Source organism: Acartia tonsa, chromosome 5, assembly GCF_053477335.1.
Source record: "Acartia tonsa isolate MP-2025a chromosome 5, ASM5347733v1, whole genome shotgun sequence".
NCBI lineage: Eukaryota > Metazoa > Arthropoda > Copepoda > Calanoida > Acartiidae > Acartia > Acartia tonsa.
The window spans coordinates 51824014-51846981 of record NC_137264.1 but is presented as its reverse complement, the minus strand read 5'-3'; the positions used below and the strand labels follow the sequence as shown (position 1 = coordinate 51846981).

Here is a 22968-nt window from a genome sequence, read left to right as displayed (position 1 = left end):
AGATTAAAACTAGTTTTTTAGCCGTTGCCTTCGGCACCTCGGGGCTAAAAAAACTAGTTTTAATCTTATAATTGTACATTCTATATCCGCGGAAAGCCGTTTATAATACGATGCGAGAAATAACTATTAATGTTTGAAAATAGTGTAATAGGAAAGCCACTATATATGAGAGAGCGTAAAATATGAATATTCATATACCATAATTATAAAAACAAGGACGGATATGTAACAATTCAAAAGTAGCGAAGCTCAAAGCGTCAGATTATAACTTCAGTGAAAATAACCCTATAACATTTCTGACAATGGATATAGGATATACGTGGATATATTGACAGGGGAAAATTTGTCGTTAATTTAGCTTGCTAATATGACTCACATTTAAGGGTCAATTCGTTCATCTAGTAGGAGGGGTGGGGTTGGGGTAAAGGGGGTGGATGGGGTATATCGTTATTTCAGCCAGCTGCGAGCTTTACTGTATCGTAGTGCGAACACACAATGATAAGGATAAAAGACACGGCCGACAGACGGACTAACTATAGAAACTTATAGAGTAGCCTGGTTCTTGTACTAAGTTAAAACAAACGGAATTGTGGCTTTGTAATTTTGTGAACACGAAACTGCCATAAAGTATTTCTGGTTTTTATTTTTATTAGTTTCCATTATAGAATCATAACCATAAAATCGGTGCATTTTTATGCCTTTTTATATCTAAAATTGTCTTTGGTAATGCATGGGTGAGTTATGCATTAGTACATATATAACTTTGAAACTGGCTGTAAAAAAAAGTGGCTTCGAAAAAGAGAGAATATATGCTATTAGGTAATATTTCTTAGTATTTATATAGTAAAACGCCATATATAAAACTGCAGCCGGCTGCAAGATTTTTTAAAATCTTAGTGATTTTTTACACATCTCTGAATATTAATAAAAACTTGCTATTTTAATCTACATAAGGGTTATTTTTGTTTATCATATTTATTAATTATAAAAATCACTGATTTTAAACAGAAATGTTAAGTAGAGAGGGAGGGGACATTGGACTATAAATTAAACTGACACTTAGAGTTTTATAACCACGTTATCTTGGCTCAAACACTTTAGATAATTTTTTCTCGTATTTATTCGAATCCGGTGGATAGGAACCGGTTCTCATCCATACGAAAAAACTATGTCTAGCATCGTATTATACCCAGCTTTCTACGAATATAGAAATGTACAATCATAAGATTAAAACCAGTTTTTTTTAGCCGGTGCCTTCGGCACCTCGGGGCTAAAAAAAAACTAGTTTTAATCTCATAATTGTACTTTATAATACGATGCGAGAAATAACTATTATTGAATCTAAAAATGATCGTTCCAAATTAGTTAAGTCAATAAATTTTAACCCATTAATTTAATCTACATGGGGTAATTTTGTATGTCATTATTAGGGATGTTTAATGATTTATCATCCATGTAATTTACCTTTCCTTTTTACTATTTGTCTGTATAACAATTTGCTGTTTTTTTCAATAAAAAAAATATTTAAAAAGTCCTTGCTTCAAAACTTTGACATCAATATAAATACCCTTTGTTATTTTTAAAATAAATGAATATAAATTCATAAATGTGTGTCTGTCTATGTATCTGTTTGATTGTACCGAAGGATCTTGCTAACCGCCTAACAGATCAGGTTCTCCGTAACAGGGTAGCTTCTCATAGGTCCCGGGAAGGTTTATAACTATTTTTGGGGAGGGTATCACCACCGTTCCAAGAGAAATCACAAAAAAAAATTTTACTTATAGAAACTCCTACACAACATAGCTAGGTATCGTAGAAACTTGAAAGCATCATAGATAGGTATTGTATTATTTTTAAAAAAACATTTAAAGTGCCACTAGAGGCTTCTAGGGGCGTAGCCGCTAGTAAATCATAAACCATGGAGTAACCTCCAACATTTACCAGCTTTCAAAGGCTAGATTTAACTTAATATATGGTTAGAAGATTGATTTATTGTTGATTGTTCTATCTATCCCCTTTCCCTGTATCCCTGACCATAACACAAAGGTCAAATGATTTAAATTAGCTGATTATATCGGTCAGTGATCTCGTTAAATCATTGTCCTACAAGAGTCATCAATTTCTTTATGATTACAAAAATCATATTTTTACGGTTGCTTGAACTTTACAAACTTATTATTAACTAGTGGCTGCCTGCGCTCCTAGCATCTAGGAGCTCTTTTTTCGAAGGAGTACGAAAAATAAGAAAATAGCTTAAAAATAAATTTAGATATAACATTTAAATAGCCTAAAACCATACCCAGACTTATTTTTAAAAAATAAATAGTCTAAAACCATCTCAGAGCCTATAAGAGGCTTCACTGTTAAGGAGAAATGTATCAGTTCAGTGGTTATAAGGCCAAAAAGCTCATTACCTTATATAATAGCCTAAGCAATCGATTTAATTATTTTCAATAAGACTTTCAATATATTTCAAATATATAGAAGAAGTATGAATAGTATATGAATAAACTAGCGGCTACGCCTCTAGAGGCCTCTAGGAGCACTTGAGGAGGGGAGAGTCGAATTTGATAACCCAATTTATCATTTTAGATTTTAAAAGAAAAAGTGAAGAAAGAAAAAATTTTGTGAGGGGAAATTTTTTTCTAGATTTCTCTTGGGAGGTTGGTGGTACCCACCTCAAAATAGTTATAAACCTTCTCGGGAGCTAAGAATCTACCCTGTTAAGGAGAATCCGATCGATTCAGCGGTTAGGGAAATCCTTCGGTACAAACACACAGACAAATAGACATCCTGTTACTTTAGTATAAGGATAGTTACAAGTCTATAAGACTTTGACTATAAGCAATACCTTATAGTCAAAGGAGTTATAATAATATAACTAGGATAGACCCTATTTCAATTAGTTCATGTAAAAGCTATTATAAGGATCGACATTCTGCTAATATTTACCACGTTATACCTAGATAATACAGGAATCCTCAAACAAAAATAAAATTTGGTTCTAACATGCCCAATTTTGAAATTAGAGCTATCCTTCTTGATAATAATGTAAAAACACAAACTTTAATTGAATATTCTTTTTTTAGTTGGAGTGTTGTGGTCTGATGACGTCCCAGGTGAACCAGTCCTGGGAGATCTGGCGCTACAACCCCATCCTGCATCCCCAGGGGGAGGCCATCTGGTCTGTGCCCCACTCATGCTGCATACCCGAGGAAATTATAATCACTTTTTCTCGTATTCATTCGAATCCGGTGGATAGGAACCGGTTCTTATCCATACGAAAAAACTATGTCTAGCATAGTATTATATCCAGCTTTCTACGAACTTAAAAATGTACAATCATAAGATTAAAACCAGTTTGTTTAGCCCCGAGGTGCCAAAGGCACCGGCTATTCTTATAATTGTACATTCTATATCCGCGGAAATCTGTCTATAATACGACGCGAGAAATAACTATTAGCTTCCTAAAAAGAAATCTTCCAAAATCTTGTTTCCCTTTATAAATTTACTTATTACCTTATTAAAGTGCGTGCATAGGGATTTTCCAGGAGGATGTAAAACCTTTGGGGGCGAAAAAGAAGAAGACAGGCTCCCAAGTTCAATATACACCCCGATACAATTCCCACCAACAGATCTATAGTATAGATGTTTATACATACAACTACCTCCCTTCATTTTTCAAAGACCTCTTTCGTCTGCTTCTAAATTATTTTCTGCTACTTAGCTGTGTTAATATAAGCGATACCATTGGTTGATTTTCAATGGGGAGATACAGTTGTTTAACCCTTTCTCCCTCTAGTGTTTTACTCTAATGTTCCACCCACCTTAAAAAAGCCTAAACTCACCCATTGATTATAAGGATAATATTTTTCAATGATACGATGAAACTTTTAAAAATTTTCTTTTGATAGTTATTCTTCAGGTGGGATATCCCTTAACCCTTTATCATAGACGTCCAAGGGGGGGAGTATGGGGTGATTCCCCCCCCAATTTAAAATTTACCCCTACCCTGGGGGTGCCGTAGGCACCCCCAACCATTTAGGAGGGGGTATTTACCCCCCCCCCCAAACAATTTTGGGTGGTAAGTGCCCCCCCCAAAATAAAAAATCTCTAATAAAAAAAATTTTTGCGCGCTTCGCGCGCATTTTTAATACTATATATTTAATAAAGTTTAAATTACCACCCCCAAAAATTTTACCCCGGGGTAAAAATTTTAGGGGGGGGGGGGAAATTTGCGGCGCGTTTCGCGCGCCATTTTACCCCCCCCCCCCAAAAAAAACGAATTACCACCCCTTAAAAAATTTTTACCCCCCACAAAAAAAAAAAGCTTGGACGCCCCTGCCCTTTATATTTAATCTATAATACAAAGTAGAACGATGTCTGTCTGTCTGTCTGTCCGTCTGTCCGTCTGTCTGTCCGTCTGAAGCTTAAGATCTCAGTAACCACTGAACCGATTGGGCTCTACTCTTCAGGGAATATACCTACTGGTCCTGTGATGGTTTTAAGCTATTTTCTTGGGGGGTGGGACACCCCCAACCCCCCCAAAAAATGAAAAATACCCCCCCCTAAAAAAAAATTTTTTTTTACTTTTTCTTTTTAAATCTAAAATTTGAAAAATTAGGTTGATCAAACCTCTTGGGGTACAGCCCCTAGAGGCTAGGGGCGAAGCCGCTAGTATTTTAAAAAGTGTTTGAGGATCTAATTCCCAATTTAATCGTGATCTAGAAGGGGTTAATTAAAACAGCATTTTAAAAGTATTTTTCTTAATAAGCCTTCTATTTTGATTTTAAGGATAAAAATCGTTAAAAAATATTTACAATTTTTTATTGATAAATATTATTTGTAAACAAAATAACGTGAAAAATTGAGATATATAGATTTTTAAAAAATCAACCAATTTACTAAAATGAATCAATTATAAAATGATTATAAAAATGGTATGAACAGGTTCCATGTGGTATCTACAGTGATAATATTACCAATATCTACACAAAGGAAATTAACATTTACATTTTAGTACTTCTAGTTAATAATAATGCGTTTTAGCTTTTTCATATAATCGTTCTAGGTTTCGTGATAATCCTTATCTAAAAGTTACAGGATCTCAAACTGTTTGTAGCTAAAGATCTCTTTGACCGTTAAATCGACATGGTTCTCCTTTGCAGTGGAGCCTCAGAAAAAGTAAAAATACATTTTTACGTTTTACTTATCCTAGGATAATTAAAAATTTTTTTTAAAGTTTCCTTGGACCTATAAGATGCTACACTGTAAAGGAAAACCATAGCGTTTTAGTTATTGAGATATTTAGCTACAGACAAACTGACAGACATCATGTTACTTCTATATAAGAATATTTAAAAAAAACTATAAAAAGTAAATGTTTTATTACTGGTTATGTAGGATTGTTATGTTGAAGTAAAAGAATTTGTAAGCCAACACTCTGCTCTGTTAGGCGCGGTAGCTGTGTCTATTGTTGGCATCCAGGTAATTCTTATTAAAACAAGGATGACATCATCCATAAAAGCGAAGCTCTGAAACGGTATAACAGACGAACATTAACTCTTGTAGAGTGCCAGAACTATATTTACAAAATATGAATATACAGGGTGGGCCACATAAATCCGGACTTTTTTCACACGGCCATAGCACCAAAACTACTTGACCAATCAGGACGTTTGACCACACTATAAAAAGCTTGGGTCATTACCTTTTTGCCCATAAAAATTTCTGGAGGATGGAGGACGTGTACTCTGAGCTGGCAGCGCTTATGTTCAACATGGCAGATTCGAAATGAGCGCTAGTTTACCCTAGATTCTCAATATGGGCCCACTAAATCTGATCTCAGCCCATCTGTAGCTGAGATAGACTTATGAAACTAGCTGGATATACTGTTAGATACTTAAAGAAGACACTAGAAAAGACTAGAGCGCTCTATCCCATCTGGTTTGGCCGTAGTACTCCGGCAAAGTGAAACGTGGCAGATTTTAAGGTGTCAAAATGTAAAAAATCTTGAAAATTTCTCGGTTCTCGACTACATGGGCCCATTTGGAACCTTAAAAATCGTATTAGACTATGTGTTACGATGATAACCATAGCTTAATCTTCATGCCATTTCCAAAAAGGTATAAAACGTTATTCTAGCTTAATTGTGGCCAAAATGAGAGCCGCCGTGTCGAATGGTAGCTTGAAAGATGGGTATATCTGGATCCTGCGGTTACTCACGTCCCTAAGGAGATGTGGCCTCCCAGCAGCCCCGATCTTCATACAATTGACTTATGGGCCTGGAGCGCAATTAAAGCACGAACCAATAGACGCGCCTATACCACAAAGACCTCCCTCATTGCCACTATTAAGGAGAACTTCGCCATCTTGGACAGGGACATGGTGACCAGGGTCGGGGGGCGGTTTGGGGGGCGGGTAAAGGCGTTGATGGAGACTGGCGGCGATTTTATTGAATAATTTAATAGTCATATACCTAGTTTACTTCCCAGTTTTTAAAATTCAATAAAATCTTTAAAATTGACGATTTTATGTTCATTTGTTTAAAAATAAGAAAAAGTCCGGATTTATCTGGCCCACCCTGTATAAGTTTCGACAAAATTATACATAAATTTTTTGCAAAACTTCTTAAATACAGAATTCTATTTAAGGACATACTGACATTTTTAGGACTTGATTATAGAGATGCTTCGCTCAAAATATTTTACCTTATTGTAATAGGAATCAGCATTCCAAAAATCAGAACAATCGGATGATTTTATCACATAAAAAATCAACATGTTTAAAATGGACGTACGGACATTCTGGTAACTATTATAGAGTTGCTACGCTTTCTAAATCGTACCTAACTACTACAGGAATCGTCATGCAAAGTTTAAAATCGATAGGACAATTCTAAAATGTCTAAATTAACAACAAAAAAAGCTATCCGTTCCGGACGGACTGACCGACCCTAATTAAACAATCTACAGACAATCAATCATACGCAAGATAAGAGGGTTATAGAAATAACTGATGTAAATTGATGGCTTGAAAAATATTTTTTTCAATCCATTTTTATTTTCTTTCAACAGTTATAAATCTATCTCAACCATAACTCTTAAATTAGTAACTACTGCTGCTTCATAACGAAATACATTTGAAAGAAAAAATCTTCATTATCAATCGCATCTCTTGAAAAAGTGAATCAAGCAATATTAGATTGGTCATTTTAGACCCTTTTAGACCCATACATACCTACCTTCCAATGCTTGTAAGTGTAACGCAGAATCTCTAAATTTACTAAATTTAAATCTAATTAATTTACATTATACCCCATCCCCTCCTTAAAATTTACAAGCTACCATAAACAATGTTTTAGGATTTAAATCAATATTGATTTATAACATGTTGTCCTTTCCCTGTGTTCATGACAAAGGCCACTTGGTAATATCCTCTTAAATTTTTTTTCAATTTTGAAAATTTGAGTAACCTCCCCCCCCCCCCCCTCCCCCCCTCCCCATCTCCCTTCCCTTCCCCCCCCCTGACAACGAACATCTCTGGCCGCAGCGCTCGGCTCCCTAGCCTGCCTAGCCGCAGCGCTCGGCCCCCTTGCCTGCCTAGCCGCAGCGCTCGGATCCCTAACATATAACCTGTCCTAACCTAATAATTCTAAGAGGAGAACGCTAGGCTCAATAATTTATTGGTTTATTTTTATTTTAATAATTATGGGTAAAAATTATTCTCGTTATCTCTCCCATCAATACATTTGACATATCTTAGTTATATGTTATACACATGAATTTTTTTTTTTTTTTTGTAAACCTATTATTAATTTATTTTAGGTTCTTGGAATAATCAGCTCCCTTGCCCTCTTCTATTCCATAGTCTAGAGATCAAACAAAGTTGACAAGAAATCAGCCCGATGAAAAATATATCTAAGATAATTATAAAGTAGCTCCGCTACTGTATAATGACATTTGGAGTGACTAAAAAGCAACAAAATTGAAGACTGTTATAAAAATACTGGTGATAATTAAGTTATATAAAAAATCGGGGACTTTTTTAATCAATGGCGCGTGCATAGGCTTATTGTATATTTTGACAACCCCTTAAAATAAAGATAGACGGGGTTTAGCCGTAATTTTAGATAATGTAATGTTTTATAGGTGTTATCAGGGGTAGCCATTGTAACAATCAATTCTACAAAAAAAAATCACGAAACCTTTTAAATTATGTGGAAGTACATTTTTTTTCTCATGTAAGTGTAAGTGAAGAGGGGGGGGGGTAAGAAGGGGAGGAAAAGGGAAAGGGGGAATTTTTCCTTTAGAATTGTTTGTCAGAATATCATTCACTTGTCCCTGGGTGTTATAAAAACCAACTAAGACTTTTATATTATTCTATATAGACTATATTGTTTAGGGGTTGTAAAAAAAACACCTACCGCTCGCAGCTTTTTTGAATTGAAATATTTTCAAATTTAAGCCATTTGGAAGAGAAAATACCTAGTCATTGAAGTTTGAAATTCTATTTCTCAAAATAGCATTTTTAAGCAAACCAACATTTATTGTATTTTTTTGTATGTTATTCATCCTTAGTTTAGAATAATTTAAGATTTATTTTTGTTTTTTTGTACAGTTTACCTTACTTTTGTTTTCCTATAGGCCAATTTTCTGGCGTAAATTCAATTTTATTAAATTTATTTACTGGGCTCGGCATCCAGAACAGGAAACTTTTACATTTCTCACTCAAAATATGGGAGTTTACCGAGACAGTGCAGCGCAAAGAAGCACTAAAAAATGACCAATTAGAGGCCAATATACACTGTAATTGACCAATAGTAAAATTTATACTGGCCTCTCATTCATAGACGTCCAAGCTTTTTATTTTGGGGGGGGTAAAATTTTTGTAGGGGGGGATAATTCATTTTTGGGGGTTTTACCCCCCGCAAAATTTTTACCCCAGGGGTAAAATTTGCTTGGGGGGGGGTAATTACCCCCCCTGAAATCTGTTGGCAGGGGTAAATTTTGTTTACCACCCCCAAAATTTACCCCCGGGGTAAAATTTTTTTGGGTGGGGTAATTTAAATTTTATTAAATATTTAGTTTGAAAAATGCGCGCGAAGCTCGAAAAGTTTTTTTTAGAGGTTTATTTTTTTTTTTTGGGGGGGGGGGTATTTACCCCTCCAAAATTGTTTGGGGGGGGGGGTTAAATTTTAAGAATTTTGGGGGTTGGAGGGTTATTACCAACCTCAACCAATGTAAATTTTCTTCGGTTACATTTCTTTTGGGGTTAATAAGGCAGTGTTGGCTGCAATTTTTAAAAAATTGTGCGAATGTCGAGCCTAGATAATTTTTAAATTCGATAATTGGACAAAATATTGGAATAAATCTTGGATTTATAGGTTAGCCTATGGTAGTCCTGCTAATATAAAAGAGATGCTTCTTTAAATAATAATTTAAATAAAATCCATTTTTATCAGCAAAACAAAAATACATATTTTACACTTTATTAGGTCATTAGCAGAGCCTTCTCTATGATATAAATACGACTGTCATAGGCTTAACTAAATTAAAATATTTATTGATATTTAAAGCAAAATAGTGTAATGTATTATTTAATCATACCTATCATATCATATCATCATTAGTTACAGCATTACCATTTCTGTAGCGTAGCTACTCCCATAAGTAATTTATATGTTTGTCTGTCCGTTTGTACAATGTACAATTTTTCATTGTGTGTTAACAATCAAAATAATTATAAAAAATATATTGCTGCGCTTGCATAAAATACTGCTCTTCAATACATCAAAAATAAACTTTTCTTCAATTAAAAAAAATCCCATAAATTATTTTTTATAAAAAATAAGAATACATATTGTATAATTTTTTATAATTATAAATGAATGATTTATCATATGGTACAGTGCAATTAGTATGATTCTGTAATATTGTTTAATAAATAAGCATTCTGACAATTTTAACATTGCACTGGTGTTTTTATACAATTCAAAATGGATAAACTGAATTTTAATTTCCGAATGTGTACACAGTTTCCTCGGTGTTTCCTCATATTATCTCAATATTTACTAGTAGCTAAAAAAGCTTCAAACATCCAAACTTTCAAAATTTTGAATACATATTATAAAAACGATTCTTAAAAATTAGATTTAGTTTGAAGCTTTTTTTAGCTAGTAGTAAATATTGCGTTAGGATGAGGAAACACCGAGGAAACTGTGTACACATTCGGAAATTAAAATTCAGTTCATCTTAAAATGTGTTAATTTTTGGCCAAGTACCATAATAATTTTCAGGGTAGCCTAGAATTTAGGTTTCCTTAGCCTTGCTGGGATAAAGTCAGACTTGGTAGACTCTCACTTTTATGCTAGCCTAAGTTTTTTATTTTTTTTTACAGAATTTGGCCCTGTATTGCACTGTTTTAGAAGACGAAGAAAGTCCCTCAATGACGTCATACAAATTATGGATGAAGAGAGGAGGATTGGAAAAGAAAACCCCTAAAAAAGAGATTGATAATCCCTCGCTTTTATGACGTAGCATGCAGATTTTTTGAGGGACTTTCTTCGTCTTCACTGTTTTAATACTAGACCGATAAACTTCGGTCTGGACAGAAGCATGGATTAGCCACCGCCACTTAATTTTGATTTGGTTAATGGCACACTCACCCACGCGGCTTTGTTGAAAAACAAGCCACAGCCAAAAAGTGTGCATGACTGCCACGAAGCTGGAACCTCAGTACCACAACGCCTAGGACAACTTTAAGTCAAGGGATGGATTCCTTTGTGATGTTGTTGCTAGACACATACACACCCCCGATTAATATAAACAAAATTACCCCATCTAAAAATTTAAATTATTGGTTGAAAGGTTTGAACACTGAGTGATAGCTAATACCTAAAGTTTTCAAGCCTTTAGATAAGGTTATTATGAAACATTATATACCGGTATAATTTTAGTCAATTATACCCTTCCACACTGCCCCAGGAGAAGCAAAATATTTTCACAGAAGCAAAATAATTTGTAATAGCTTTAAATATTTTAAACTAAATTAGTTGTAATTTAATTCAAGAATCATGGTTCAAGCAAGGATAATGATAGCTTTAGTAGCGCAGAAATGACAATTTGAAATCATATTTTAATGAGAATTAAACTAAGTTTTAGCAGGTATTGTCAATAAATCCTTAAGTAGGATGGATAGCTCATTAATAAAAGCAAGTTGAAAATCAGTTTAAAAAAAACAAGAAATTAATATTATTAGCGATTATTTTGTGTGTGACTCATAATCTGACATTGCATCCTAACTAGCTGCTTAGCTCTAGTAGACTCAAGGAAAATGGCATAAAACCACCCCAAAGCAAGGTCCAGGACAGTACATTTAATCAGACCTTCCATTTCCGAGATGTTTTTATTTATTTTTACTAGCAGATCAAGGCTTATTATAAAAATAAAATAGCCTTACATCATCTTAGGACCTATAAGAAGCTTCGCCGTAAAAGAGAATCTTATCGATTCAATGGGATGCGAGATCCTTTGCAACAGACAAAAAAATGTTTGCTATTTTATATAATAGGATAGGATTATTGAGTGTCTGCAATATTGTACCCCAAGCAATTTAATTTAGCATATCCTGAAATGAGTTTCAACAATTTTTCCTGATTTTTGCATATAATGAGAGATTTTGCAAACTAATGTATTCAAGTAAAGCTATTATTTTTTAAAATTCAAAGAACAGCGTAAAAAGTGGTACAGCTAAAAATAACAATAAACGATATAACATACCTATAAACAGTCAAGAGACCTGGGGCATACAAACTGCCTTTTTAAAAACAAAATTAATCCTTATACTAAAGTAACAGGATGTTTGTTTGTCTGTGTATCTGTGTGTCTGTACCGAAGGATCTCGCTAACCGCTGAACCGATCGGGTTCTGCTTAACAGGGTAGATTCTCATAGGTCCCGGAAAGGTTTATAACTATTTTCTTGGGGGTGGGACACCCCCCCCCCCCCAAAATGAAAAATATCCCCCTTACAATTTTTTTTTTATTTTTTAACTAAAATTAAATATGATGGGGGGGGTGGAGCAAAATTTTTCTTTTAAGATCTAAAATTGGGTTATTAAATACGACTCCCCCCTCCTCAAGTGCCCCTAGAGGCCTTTAGGGGGCGTAGCTGCTAGTAAATTAAATAGAGGCTAAATAAGGTTTTGGTTAACTTGCAAACAGACGGACGGACAGACGTTAAATCTAGAGTGGCCAGAACAATTATAAAAGAAAAAAGAATGACAACATTTATAAGTAAAAAAAAAGAGACAAAGTCATTTAAAGAGTAGATTTTCAGTAGTCATAAATAAAAATTTATTTGAATTATGATCACTTTATCTTTCATATATGTTTTTGAATTAATTTTTGTTTTTATATTTCGATTTAGTATGACTAAAAGACTGAAGGACCAAATACATTTCACATTGGTACTGGAAATCTTCACAAAATTAGCCTTTTCTCTTAAACAGCAGCCGTTAAAATCACATTTCCGACTAATTTTGAACTGACGGATAGACTGACGGATGGTGATACAAAATGAAATAAAGAATAACTTTGCCACGAAAAATCAATGAAAGGGTAATTGATATCTGAAATTTAATCAGTACAAAATGTTTTCTGTTTGATAATTTTCATAATTAATTGATGGCAATTTTCAATAAATCCCCTTATTTATCATATTAAAAACATGGATTTTTGATATGCAACTTATGGACGGACGTTTGGACATGCCCTAATTATAAATTAGATGTGCTACTAATATGTATAGCAACTAATCATTATTAAATGTTAAGCCTTTGTTTCTAAATTAAGCACATTGTTGTCTGATTTAAAAACTTTTTTTTCGCAGGTGCTACTCTAAACTTTTGGTCTCTACGTTTGTTATGGACTGGGTCACAAACAACTTTCCAAACAAAATTGTCTTACATACTTAAAGGAATGAACTAGCGGCTTCGCTCCTAGATCTAGGGGCTTTGGACCAAGAGGTATAATTACATCTTTTATTACCTGGAGATGCCCCCACTCCACCACTATTTTAAATAATTTTTTAAAAATGGTGGAAGATTTTTTTTTTTTGTGGGGTTGGGGGTGTATCTCCCCCCAAGAAAATAGCCTAAAACCACAACAGGACCAGTAGGTATACTCCCTAAAGAGTAGAATCCGATTGGTTCAGTGGTTACCGAGATCTTAAGGGACAGAGGGACAGACAGACGGACGGACGGACAGACATCATTCTACTTTGTATTATAGATTACCGATTACTTGATTGAAGAAGGTGGGATGTTGATAAGTAGATCATTCATATATAAATTTAGTTTTAAAAGAAGAAAGAATTTTTATAAGGGGGGCCTTGGGGGGGAGGGTGGTTGATTTCTCGTGGAAGGTGGAGGTAAATAGTTGTAAATCTTCCCCGGACATTAACTGTAATGGAGAACCATATCAGTCCAGCGGTTAGCGTGCAGAGATATAGAAAGACACCCCGTTACTTTAAATAGGTGGTTTGTTTTAATCAAACTGGAAACTTCTTTAAATTCATTAGGCCATTCATAGTACACAAGGCTCATAATTTAAATGAGTGCTCTGCAGCCGCCGTATTTTTGTGCGATTGAGGTACTAATCCTTATAATAAAGTATAAGGATGTGTGTTTGTCTGTCTGTTTGTTTGTATCGAAGGATCTCGTTAACCGCTAAACTAAATAAATATGTTTAACCCATTAAAAGGGAGAACTCAAACGGTTCAGTAGTTTTCAATATCTTAAGCAACAGACAAAAAACTTGCTATACCCATGTTTGTGGTTGCAAGTGGCAACCGTTTTTGCAAGCTGCGATCCTTTCTTTAGTTTCAATGGCATAATAAAAAATGCTTATAAAGCAGCTGTTGCCGAGCCTTAATTTAAACCCAGCAATTAATTAAGCCGACCATTGTTAAAAGCGAAGCTTTTCTATAATTAGGGTCGGTCAGTCGGTCAGTCCGTCCGTCCGTAAGGGATAGCTTTTTTTCGTTAATTTAGGCATTTTAGAATTGTACTATCGATTTCAAACTTTGCATGATGATTTATGTAATATTTAGGTACGATTTAGAAATCGTAGCTTACCAGAATGTCCCTACGTCCATTTAAACATGTTGTTTTTTTTACTTTTTTAACAATAATTTTTTAGGTGATAAAATCATCCGATTGATCTAATTTTTGGATTACTGATTCCTATTATAATAAGGTACAAAATTTTGAGCGAACCTTCCTTATAATCAAGTCCTTAAAATGTCAGCATGTCCTTAAACGGAATTTTGTATTTAAGAAGTTTTGTAACAAATTTACGTATAATTTTTCAAAACTTGTATATTCAAATTTTGTATATTCAGCTCTGACACGTAAGAAGAGTTAATGTTCGTCTGTCATAACGTTTCAGAGCTTTGCTTTTATGGATGTTGTCATCCTTGTTTATGATTAAAATTTATGGACGCTCACTTGCCTTTTAAATTACAAACAAGGTTGTAACAATATGTAGCGAAGGTATAGATGAAGTTGAAATATTCATTTATCGCATCGTATTAGAGACAGCTTTCCGCGGATATTAAAATAAAGAATTACCAGATCAAACTAAACTGTTGTTGATTTATGATTTATTTAATTAATTGTGGAAAATTTTCTATGATATGATACAAAAAACACTTTTTAGTATCTAAACCAGCGGATATTAATCGGTTGAGAAGCCATAGTTAAATAACTATTTGTCGAATCGTATTATAGACAGCTTTCCAATTTGAACCCAACACCTTCACGACATTCACAGTTCGTGAGATCTTTAATAATACATTATAAATTCAACAAAGAAAACATAACCTAACAATTGAATAAATATGCAATGTGCATTCAAATATTGCATTGCTACCTTGTAATGGAAGCCTATTTGTCAATGTCAAAAGTACGCTTTCTCAATACAGCTAATACATCTTCCTAAATACAGCTAATACAGCTTCCTGAATACAGCTGATACGGCTTCCTGAATACAGCTAATACAGCTTCCTGAATACAGCTAATACAGCTTCCTGAATACAGCTAATACAGCTTCCTGAATACAGCTAATACAGCTTCCTGAATACAGCTAATACAGCTTCCTAAATACAGCTAATACAGTTTCCTGAATACAGCTAATACAGCTTCCGGAATACATCTAATACAGCTTCCTAATTACAGCTAATACAGCTTCCTGAATACAGCTATAATACAGCTTCCTAAATACAGATAATACAGCTTCCTGAATACAGCTAATACAGCTTCCTGAATACACTTAATACAGCTTCCTGAATACAGCTAATACAGCTTCCTGAATACAGCTGATACGGCTTCCTGAATACAGCTAATACAGCTTCCTGAATACAGCTGATACGGCTTCCTGAATACAGCTAATACAGCTTCCTGAATACAGCTAATACAGCTTCCTGAATACAGCTAATACAGCTTCCTGAATACAGCTAATACAGCTTCCTGAATACAGCTAATACAGCTTCCTAAATACAGCTAATACAGTTTCCTGAATACAGCTAATACAGCTTCCGGAATACATCTAATACAGCTTCCTAATTACAGCTAATACAGCTTCCTGAATACAGCTATAATACAGCTTCCTAAATACAGATAATACAGCTTCCTGAATACAGCTAATACAGCTTCCTGAATACACTTAATACAGCTTCCTGAATACAGCTAATACAGCTTCCTGAATACAGTTGATACAGCTTCCTGAATACAGCTAATACAGCTTCCTGAATACAGCTAATACAGCTTCCTGAATACAGCTAATACAGCTTCCTGAATACAGCTAATACAGCTTCCTGAATACAGCTAATACAGCTTCCTGAATACAGCTAATACAGCTTCCTGAATACAGCTAATACAGCTTCCTGAATACAGCTAATACAGCTTCCTGAATACAGCTAATACAGCTTCCTAAATACAGCTAATACAGCTTCCTAAATACAGCTAAACTATTATGATTACTTAAGATATACTATTTATCATATTTGCCCCTTTAAAAACATAAATATATAAAACATTAAAAATTATTACATCGTATTATAAACTGCTTTCCATGGATGGTAAAATGGTAAATTGTCTAAAAAAAACTAGTATTTATGAGAGTATTTTCATATTATCATTTGGGAAATTGTTATTGTTATTGTTAAGAAGACATTACGATAAATGATTTTTCAGTATGGCCCAGAACCGATTCTAATCCAGCTGGTATTGATTTCGAAGTTTCAAAGCCTTACTGGAATACTTTTTTATCGCTTTGTTTTATAAGCATCTTTCCTCGGATATAAACTGGTTTTAATCTTATAGGTGTACATTTTCAAATTAGTGGAAAACTGGATATAATACTATACATAATTTTTCAGTATGGCTAGTCCAGTGGATATTATTACATTACTACTTTCATTTTACATATTCCATGAAGTCATATTAGAAATAAAATGAATTATTTAATCAAATAAAATTTAGCATTAATAAATATTTAAATCCCAAGGTAATAAATGATCGGGTGATAGCTCATCATTTAATACCATTTTTTACTGTACATTTTTCTATTAGTCGAAAACTGAATATATGCGATGCTCTGCATAAAATTTTCAGTTTGGCTGAGAACCAGTTCTTATCCACCGGATATTAATCAGTTTCGAAGCAATACTGAAAAAGTAGATTATTTTCTCATCTCATACTTTTTTACCCACGCTTTAAAAATATGAAATTAAATGAAAATTATATGTGTCATTTAATTTAAAATAAATTGTTCTCACCGTCTAAAAATTTTCCCATGGGTCAAAAAAATGAAATGAAAATCATATGTATCATTTAATTCAAAATAAATGGTTCTCATGCTCGTTAAATTTTCCCACGGTATCAATGCTTGAAAAAAGCAAAATAAATGGATATTTAATCAAACCAAATACCACGTTTGTTGCAATGCAATGGAATGATCTTTTTAAAGCAAAGTTTTCATACAATATGGGTATGTTACCAGAAAGCCATAACATGTTATAATGAAGCATCTCTATAATCAAGTTATAAAATTTTTAAAAAATTTGATATTTAAAATTTTTAAATTAATTCAATTACAATTTTGCTAAGTTCATGTTCTTTTGCCTACAGTCTGATTTTTAAGCTTCACTTTTTTGTATGTTGCTATCCTTGTTTGGCATAAATCAGTGCAGCCTAACCAAAATATTAAAGTCATTCTTTGACCATTACAAACTGACTAGTACTACTCCTATCTTTCATTTTAATGCACATAATAAACAATTTTAAAGGATACTATTTTTAAATATCGCCCAAGAAGTCAAGTTAAAAACAGCTGAGCATTTTTATTCTATAGTAAATTTTTTCCCGATATCCATTAATAATTTTTTATCTTTGGTACTTATGGAGGTTGTCATCCTTGTTTGTTTTTTTAATTAGCATTTTATACACATTTTAATGCATCTTGGATTATACAGTAACATCACAGGAATATCCACATAAAGTTTGAAATATGTAGTATTTCTCTCATATATATTTGATACTCCATTATTTACTGTAAGAACAATATGAACACAATATGCATTTTATCATTATGAGCATCAATCAAAGTTGTTTTAAAAGTTAGTTGTTTACAAACCCTTGGAACTAAGATGCATGGTGCAAAGCAGACATACCCTAACTAGAAATAGTCAATAATAGTTATTTCTCGCATCGTATTATAAACAGCTTTCCGCGGATATAAAATGTACAATTATAAGATTAAAACCAGTTTTTTAGTCCCTAGGTGCCGTAGGCACGGGCTAAAAAAACTGGTTTTAATCTTATGATTGTACATTTTTATATTTGTAGAAAGCTGGGTATAATACGATGCTAGACATAGTTTTTTCGTATGGATGAGAACCGGTTCTTATGTACCGGATTCGAATGAATACGAGAAAATAGTTTGAAAAAATATTCGAATTTGCCCTAATTTGTATACCCCTGCCTAGACAGAGCGCTCGGCTAACTAGCCTGCCTAGCCGAGGGCGCTCGGCCCCTTAGCCATATAACCTAATCTAATTGTAAATAAAAAGAGGATAACACCTTGATTTCTATATGATTACCGATTACCATTTAATAAATGTCATCTTTCTGTTTTTAACCTATTTTTTTATCATATATCAAAAATATACTATGACACCAGTAGAATCAGACTGCAGAGCCCAAATTTGAATTAAGTCCCAAATAAACTTTTTTTGGGGGATTTAAAAATCAATTTTATATGTTGCTGTGATCATTTTGATGGAAGCAAAAGCATTTTTTTGTTTGGGGTTAAATTGTTTCTTACAGAACAATTTGATGTGATTCAGATTATATCAATACAATAATAAAAACTCTACTCTGTTCGATGCAAATAATTTTTTTCTAAAACAATGATTTAGATAGAAGAAATTTAACATTAAAATAAAACATATTATTCTGAAGTCTGAACCAATTAGAAGTCTCGTTTTATTTCAGTTTTTTACAATTCAAAAAAGAGTGTTTTCACAAAGTGACTTATTTCCAATGTAGTTAAATAATTTTTATTTAATTAAAATGAAAAGAATGAAAACTATACACATAAAAGATACATGCTTTTTAAAAATATTTAAAAAAATAAGTTTGAATAATCTTATATTTTATCATATTTGTATATGTGACAAAAAAAAATTTGTTGTATTGCGTAAACGTTTGTTGTCATCTTTCACTATTTAACCCTTTACAGCCAATTTTTTTGTGTTTTAAATAAGTGATGGAAAACAAGCACGATAAAGTTAATTCATTGATATATTGTAAAGAATTAAGTTTTTAATGAATTAATCTAGATGAAATCAAAAGGCCTAATTTTACACTATACCAGAATAATATATATATGAAGCAAAACACTCTAAAAGCTACGAATTTTACCCAAATAAAAAAAAACCTTTTGCTCTGATCAAAAAAGACCACAGCAACAGTAAAATTAATTTTTAAATCCCCTCATAAAAGTTTATTGGGGACTTAATTCAAATTTAGGCTCTGCAGTTTAATTCTACTGGTGTCATAGTATATTTTTGATATATGTTTTAAAAATAGGTTAAAAACAGTTTAAGATTATTTATTAAATTATTAAATTAGGATAAGGGATTGCTCGTGTCGTTAATTTAGTCATGTTAGAATTGTCCTATCAATTTTGAACTTTGCATGGTGATTTCTGTAGAAGTTAGGTACGATTCAGTAAGCGTAGCAACCCCATAATAATTGCCACAAAGTCCGTACGGCCATTTAAAACATGTCGATTTTAAAAATTTCTTTAACAACTAATATTTTTGTAATATAATCAATGGTTGGTTGATTGTCTGACGGATTTTACTTAAACTAATATACTTTGGTATTACAGCATTACATCACATTACACCCAGATTATCCTGTATTGACGCTGTTTAATTTAATTTTAATTTCAATTTTGATTTAACTCACATATTCATGTATGATCTGCTTATTCAGTTCTGATACTCTTTAAACAATGTCAATGTTCGTTTGTCCTGCTTCGCTTTTATGGATGTTGTCATCCTTGTTAGTCTGAAGCTACACTATTCGAGTGTTCACAATTTCAGGGACAGTCGAAATGTTTTAGGCTAGTTCTATGATCCCTGCCTACCCCCCTTAATACAAAGCCCCTAGATGCAAAGGGTGGAGCCACTAGTATAATTTAAAAAGGGCTATCCGAGTTGTAACTTCAGTAAATTTTCTTATTCTTTTATGCCCCCTAGAGGCTAAGAGGCTAAGAGCAGCTTGTACAACTGTTTTATAAAAAAACCTTTGGCTTTTCCTGACAACGTGCAATATTTCATTTTAACCCTTAAAGGTCGGGGGTGGAGGGGGCGTTCAACGCTTCCCCTCCTCCGTTTTTTTTCTATTTCGTTTTCTGTGTGTGAAGGATAAAGAGCCCAAACTGCGTGACTTTTTAACCATGGGTATGACACATAACTGAGAGTTGGAATTTTTTGAATATCCTCTAGTAGTACATTCTCATATGAAATACAGGTGTTCAAGTCAATTTCAGGTTTCAGGTATGATACTGCAGGTCCTAATCCTTCAGGTCTCCAGAAATCTTTAAAAGGCTCCTGTGGCCGCAATTTTAGACTTAGAGACGTCATCCATACGAAAAAACTATGTCTAGCATCGTATTATATCCAGCTTTCTACGAATATAAAAATGTAAAATCATAAGATTAAAACTAGTTTTAATCTTATAATTGTACATTCTATATCCGCGGAAAGCCGTTTATAATACGATACGAGAAATAACTATTATAACTATTGATTTGGATATAATAAAACATGAACATAATGAGAGGTCGGCCGGGAAAGGACATCACATAAGGAATTATTGAAATCGAAGCTTTTCTATAATTAGGCTCGTTCCGTCTGTCCGTCCATCATGGACTACTAGTAAGCTCTTCTCGTTGATATAAGCAGGTTAGAATTGTCCTATCGATTTCAAACACTTGCATAATGAATTCAATAAAATTTAGGTATGAGTAGGAAGCGTAGCAACTCGTTAATCGTTACCAGAAAGTTCGTACGTCCATTTGAAACATGCTGATTTTTGCACTTTTTTTGACAACAATTAGCAATATATTTTTAAAAGCGAAGCTTTTCTATAATTAAGGTAGTTCCGTCCGTTCGTAACGGTATGCTCTTTTGGTTAATTTAGGCATGTTTGAATTGTCCTATCGATTTCAAACTATGCATGGTGATTCCTTTAGTAATTAGGTATGATTTATAAGGCGTAGCAAAAATGTCAGTATGTCCATTTTAAACATATTGCCTTTTAACTTTTTTAATAGCAAATTTTTATATGATTATTATTTGATTGATCTTATTTTTTGCAAACCGATTCCTAGGACAACAAAGTACAATTTTATAATCGGATCATCTTTATAATCAAGTCTTAATAATGTAAGTATTTCCTTGTACATTATTCTGTATTCAAGCAGTTTTTACTTAGAATTTTGTTATGATTTTTATATATTTATATTTGATTATTCAGTTCTGACAATCTACAAGTGATAATGTTCGTTTGTCTTACCGATTCAGAGCTGCGCTTTTATAGATGTTGTCATCCTTGTTTTTTTTTATTTTCATACGAATTAAAATTGTGTTGTCTCTATAAAATCAAAAGTTATTGAACTACAAAAATAGATTATAATAGTTTACACACAATAAATATTTATTAGATATATGCTTGTCATTTAAATAACAATAAATTAACAAATTAAAGAATTTAACAATAATTATTTAAATACCCTATTGTATAATCCTTTTCTAAAACGGATCCGTGTATGTTTGTCTGATGGATCTTGGTAACTGCTGAACCAAAATGGTTTTCCTTTACAATGTAGCTTGTCATGGGTCCTGGGAAGTATTGGGCAAAAATAAATCGCTCTGAAAAATTACCACCATCCCCCCTGAAAATGTGCTAGGGAGGGTGAATTATCCCCTCCCCCTTTCCCACAAAGTGCCTCTATATCTGTTAATATGTTTTATCTATAATACAAAGTATAATGATGTCTGTCCGTCTGTCCCGGTAACTGCTGAACCGATTGGATTCTACTCTTCAGGGAATATTTTGTGTATACGGCTAACAACCTGGATTTAATTTTTTTATGAATTTAAATTTTTGTGTATACGGCTGACAATCTTGGTTTTATTCTTATGAATTTGATTTTTGTTTATTCAGCGAACAACCTGGGTTTAATTTTGCAACAAAGTAATTTTATGAAGAATATATTTTTTTAAAATATCTCTATAGCTCTAAGAAAAATTTGATATAGGAGGGGTGACTTCCCATGAACTCATACGACAAATGCTAAGATGCTAAGGGCGAATCCGCTAGTAAACTATAAGATGTTAATTTTGTTATTTACTCCCCAAATGACAAGTATTAAACAAATTATATATACGTTTACCATTTTTGTTAACTCCAAGGGTCAAAGGCTAACAAAACTGGTATTAATCATGGAACATTTTTATACAAGATTTTTTAGAATGGCTGAGAGCCATTACATAATGTAAAGAAAAAAAGCTGATTCTGGTGTTGGTGTAGTGGTTTCATGTCGTGGTTTCAATGTGGCTGAAAATTTTAAATAAATTAGTTAATTGTTATCATTACCTAATATTAGTTATTACTTAATTTTAATTTTAGTTTTATAAAGAAAAAGAAAAAACAAGGATGACAACATCCATAAGTAGCGAAGCAGAAACAATTAAATAAGAAAATTTGGAAAATTGGACTATATACATCAATCAGGGATATGGAAAAAAAGGGAAAAATTTAAAAATAGCCAAAAACCTGCAAAAAGACAGTCTGACCATCAAGGTAGTTTTCTTTAAACGACAGGAAATTTAATTTTGATATCTATAACTGAAATCGGACCATAAACACCAAAGGTATGGAAGAAAATGTGAAAAATACAAAAATAGCCCAAAACCTGCTTAAAGACAGTCTGACCGTCATAGTTGTTTTCTTAAATCGACAGGAAATTCAATTTTGATATCTTTAACTGAAAAAATTTTGGAAATCGGACCATAAACACCAAAGATATGGAGAAAAATGTGAAAAATACAAAAATAGCCTAAAACCTGATAAAAAGCGGTCCGACAGCCATTGATGTTTTGTAGTTAATTGTGCTCCTTAATAATAGGAATGTTGTCAAAAATTTTCAGCATTTTATCTTTTATAGGAGCCGAGAAATTTACGTTTCCCCCAAACTAAGACGGACAGACGGACAGACGGACGGACGGACAGACGGACATTTCAAATTATAGAGTAGCTTCGCTACTAAAAATAGGGGGGGGGGGGGAGGTAAGTTTTTTTAGGGTTGATTTTTTTCTGTGGAGGGTTTTGG

General features: G+C 33.2%; 1 protein-coding gene across 1 annotated transcript in view; it reads left to right on the top strand.

The window, feature by feature from the left end:
- The window catches only part of LOC145319798 (CD151 antigen-like), a 95370-nt gene extending 87115 nt beyond the window's left edge, over positions 1-8255 (top strand). Inside the window, exons 6-9 of the mRNA XM_080162155.1 lie at positions 3090-3216; positions 4952-5000; positions 5406-5487; positions 7827-8255. Of these exons, the coding sequence (XP_080018281.1) occupies positions 3090-3216; positions 4952-5000; positions 5406-5487; positions 7827-7874 (306 nt within the window). The 3' untranslated portion in view covers positions 7875-8255. The remainder of the gene's footprint in view (positions 1-3089; positions 3217-4951; positions 5001-5405; positions 5488-7826) is intronic.
- Positions 8256-22968: the final 14713 nt, after the last annotated feature.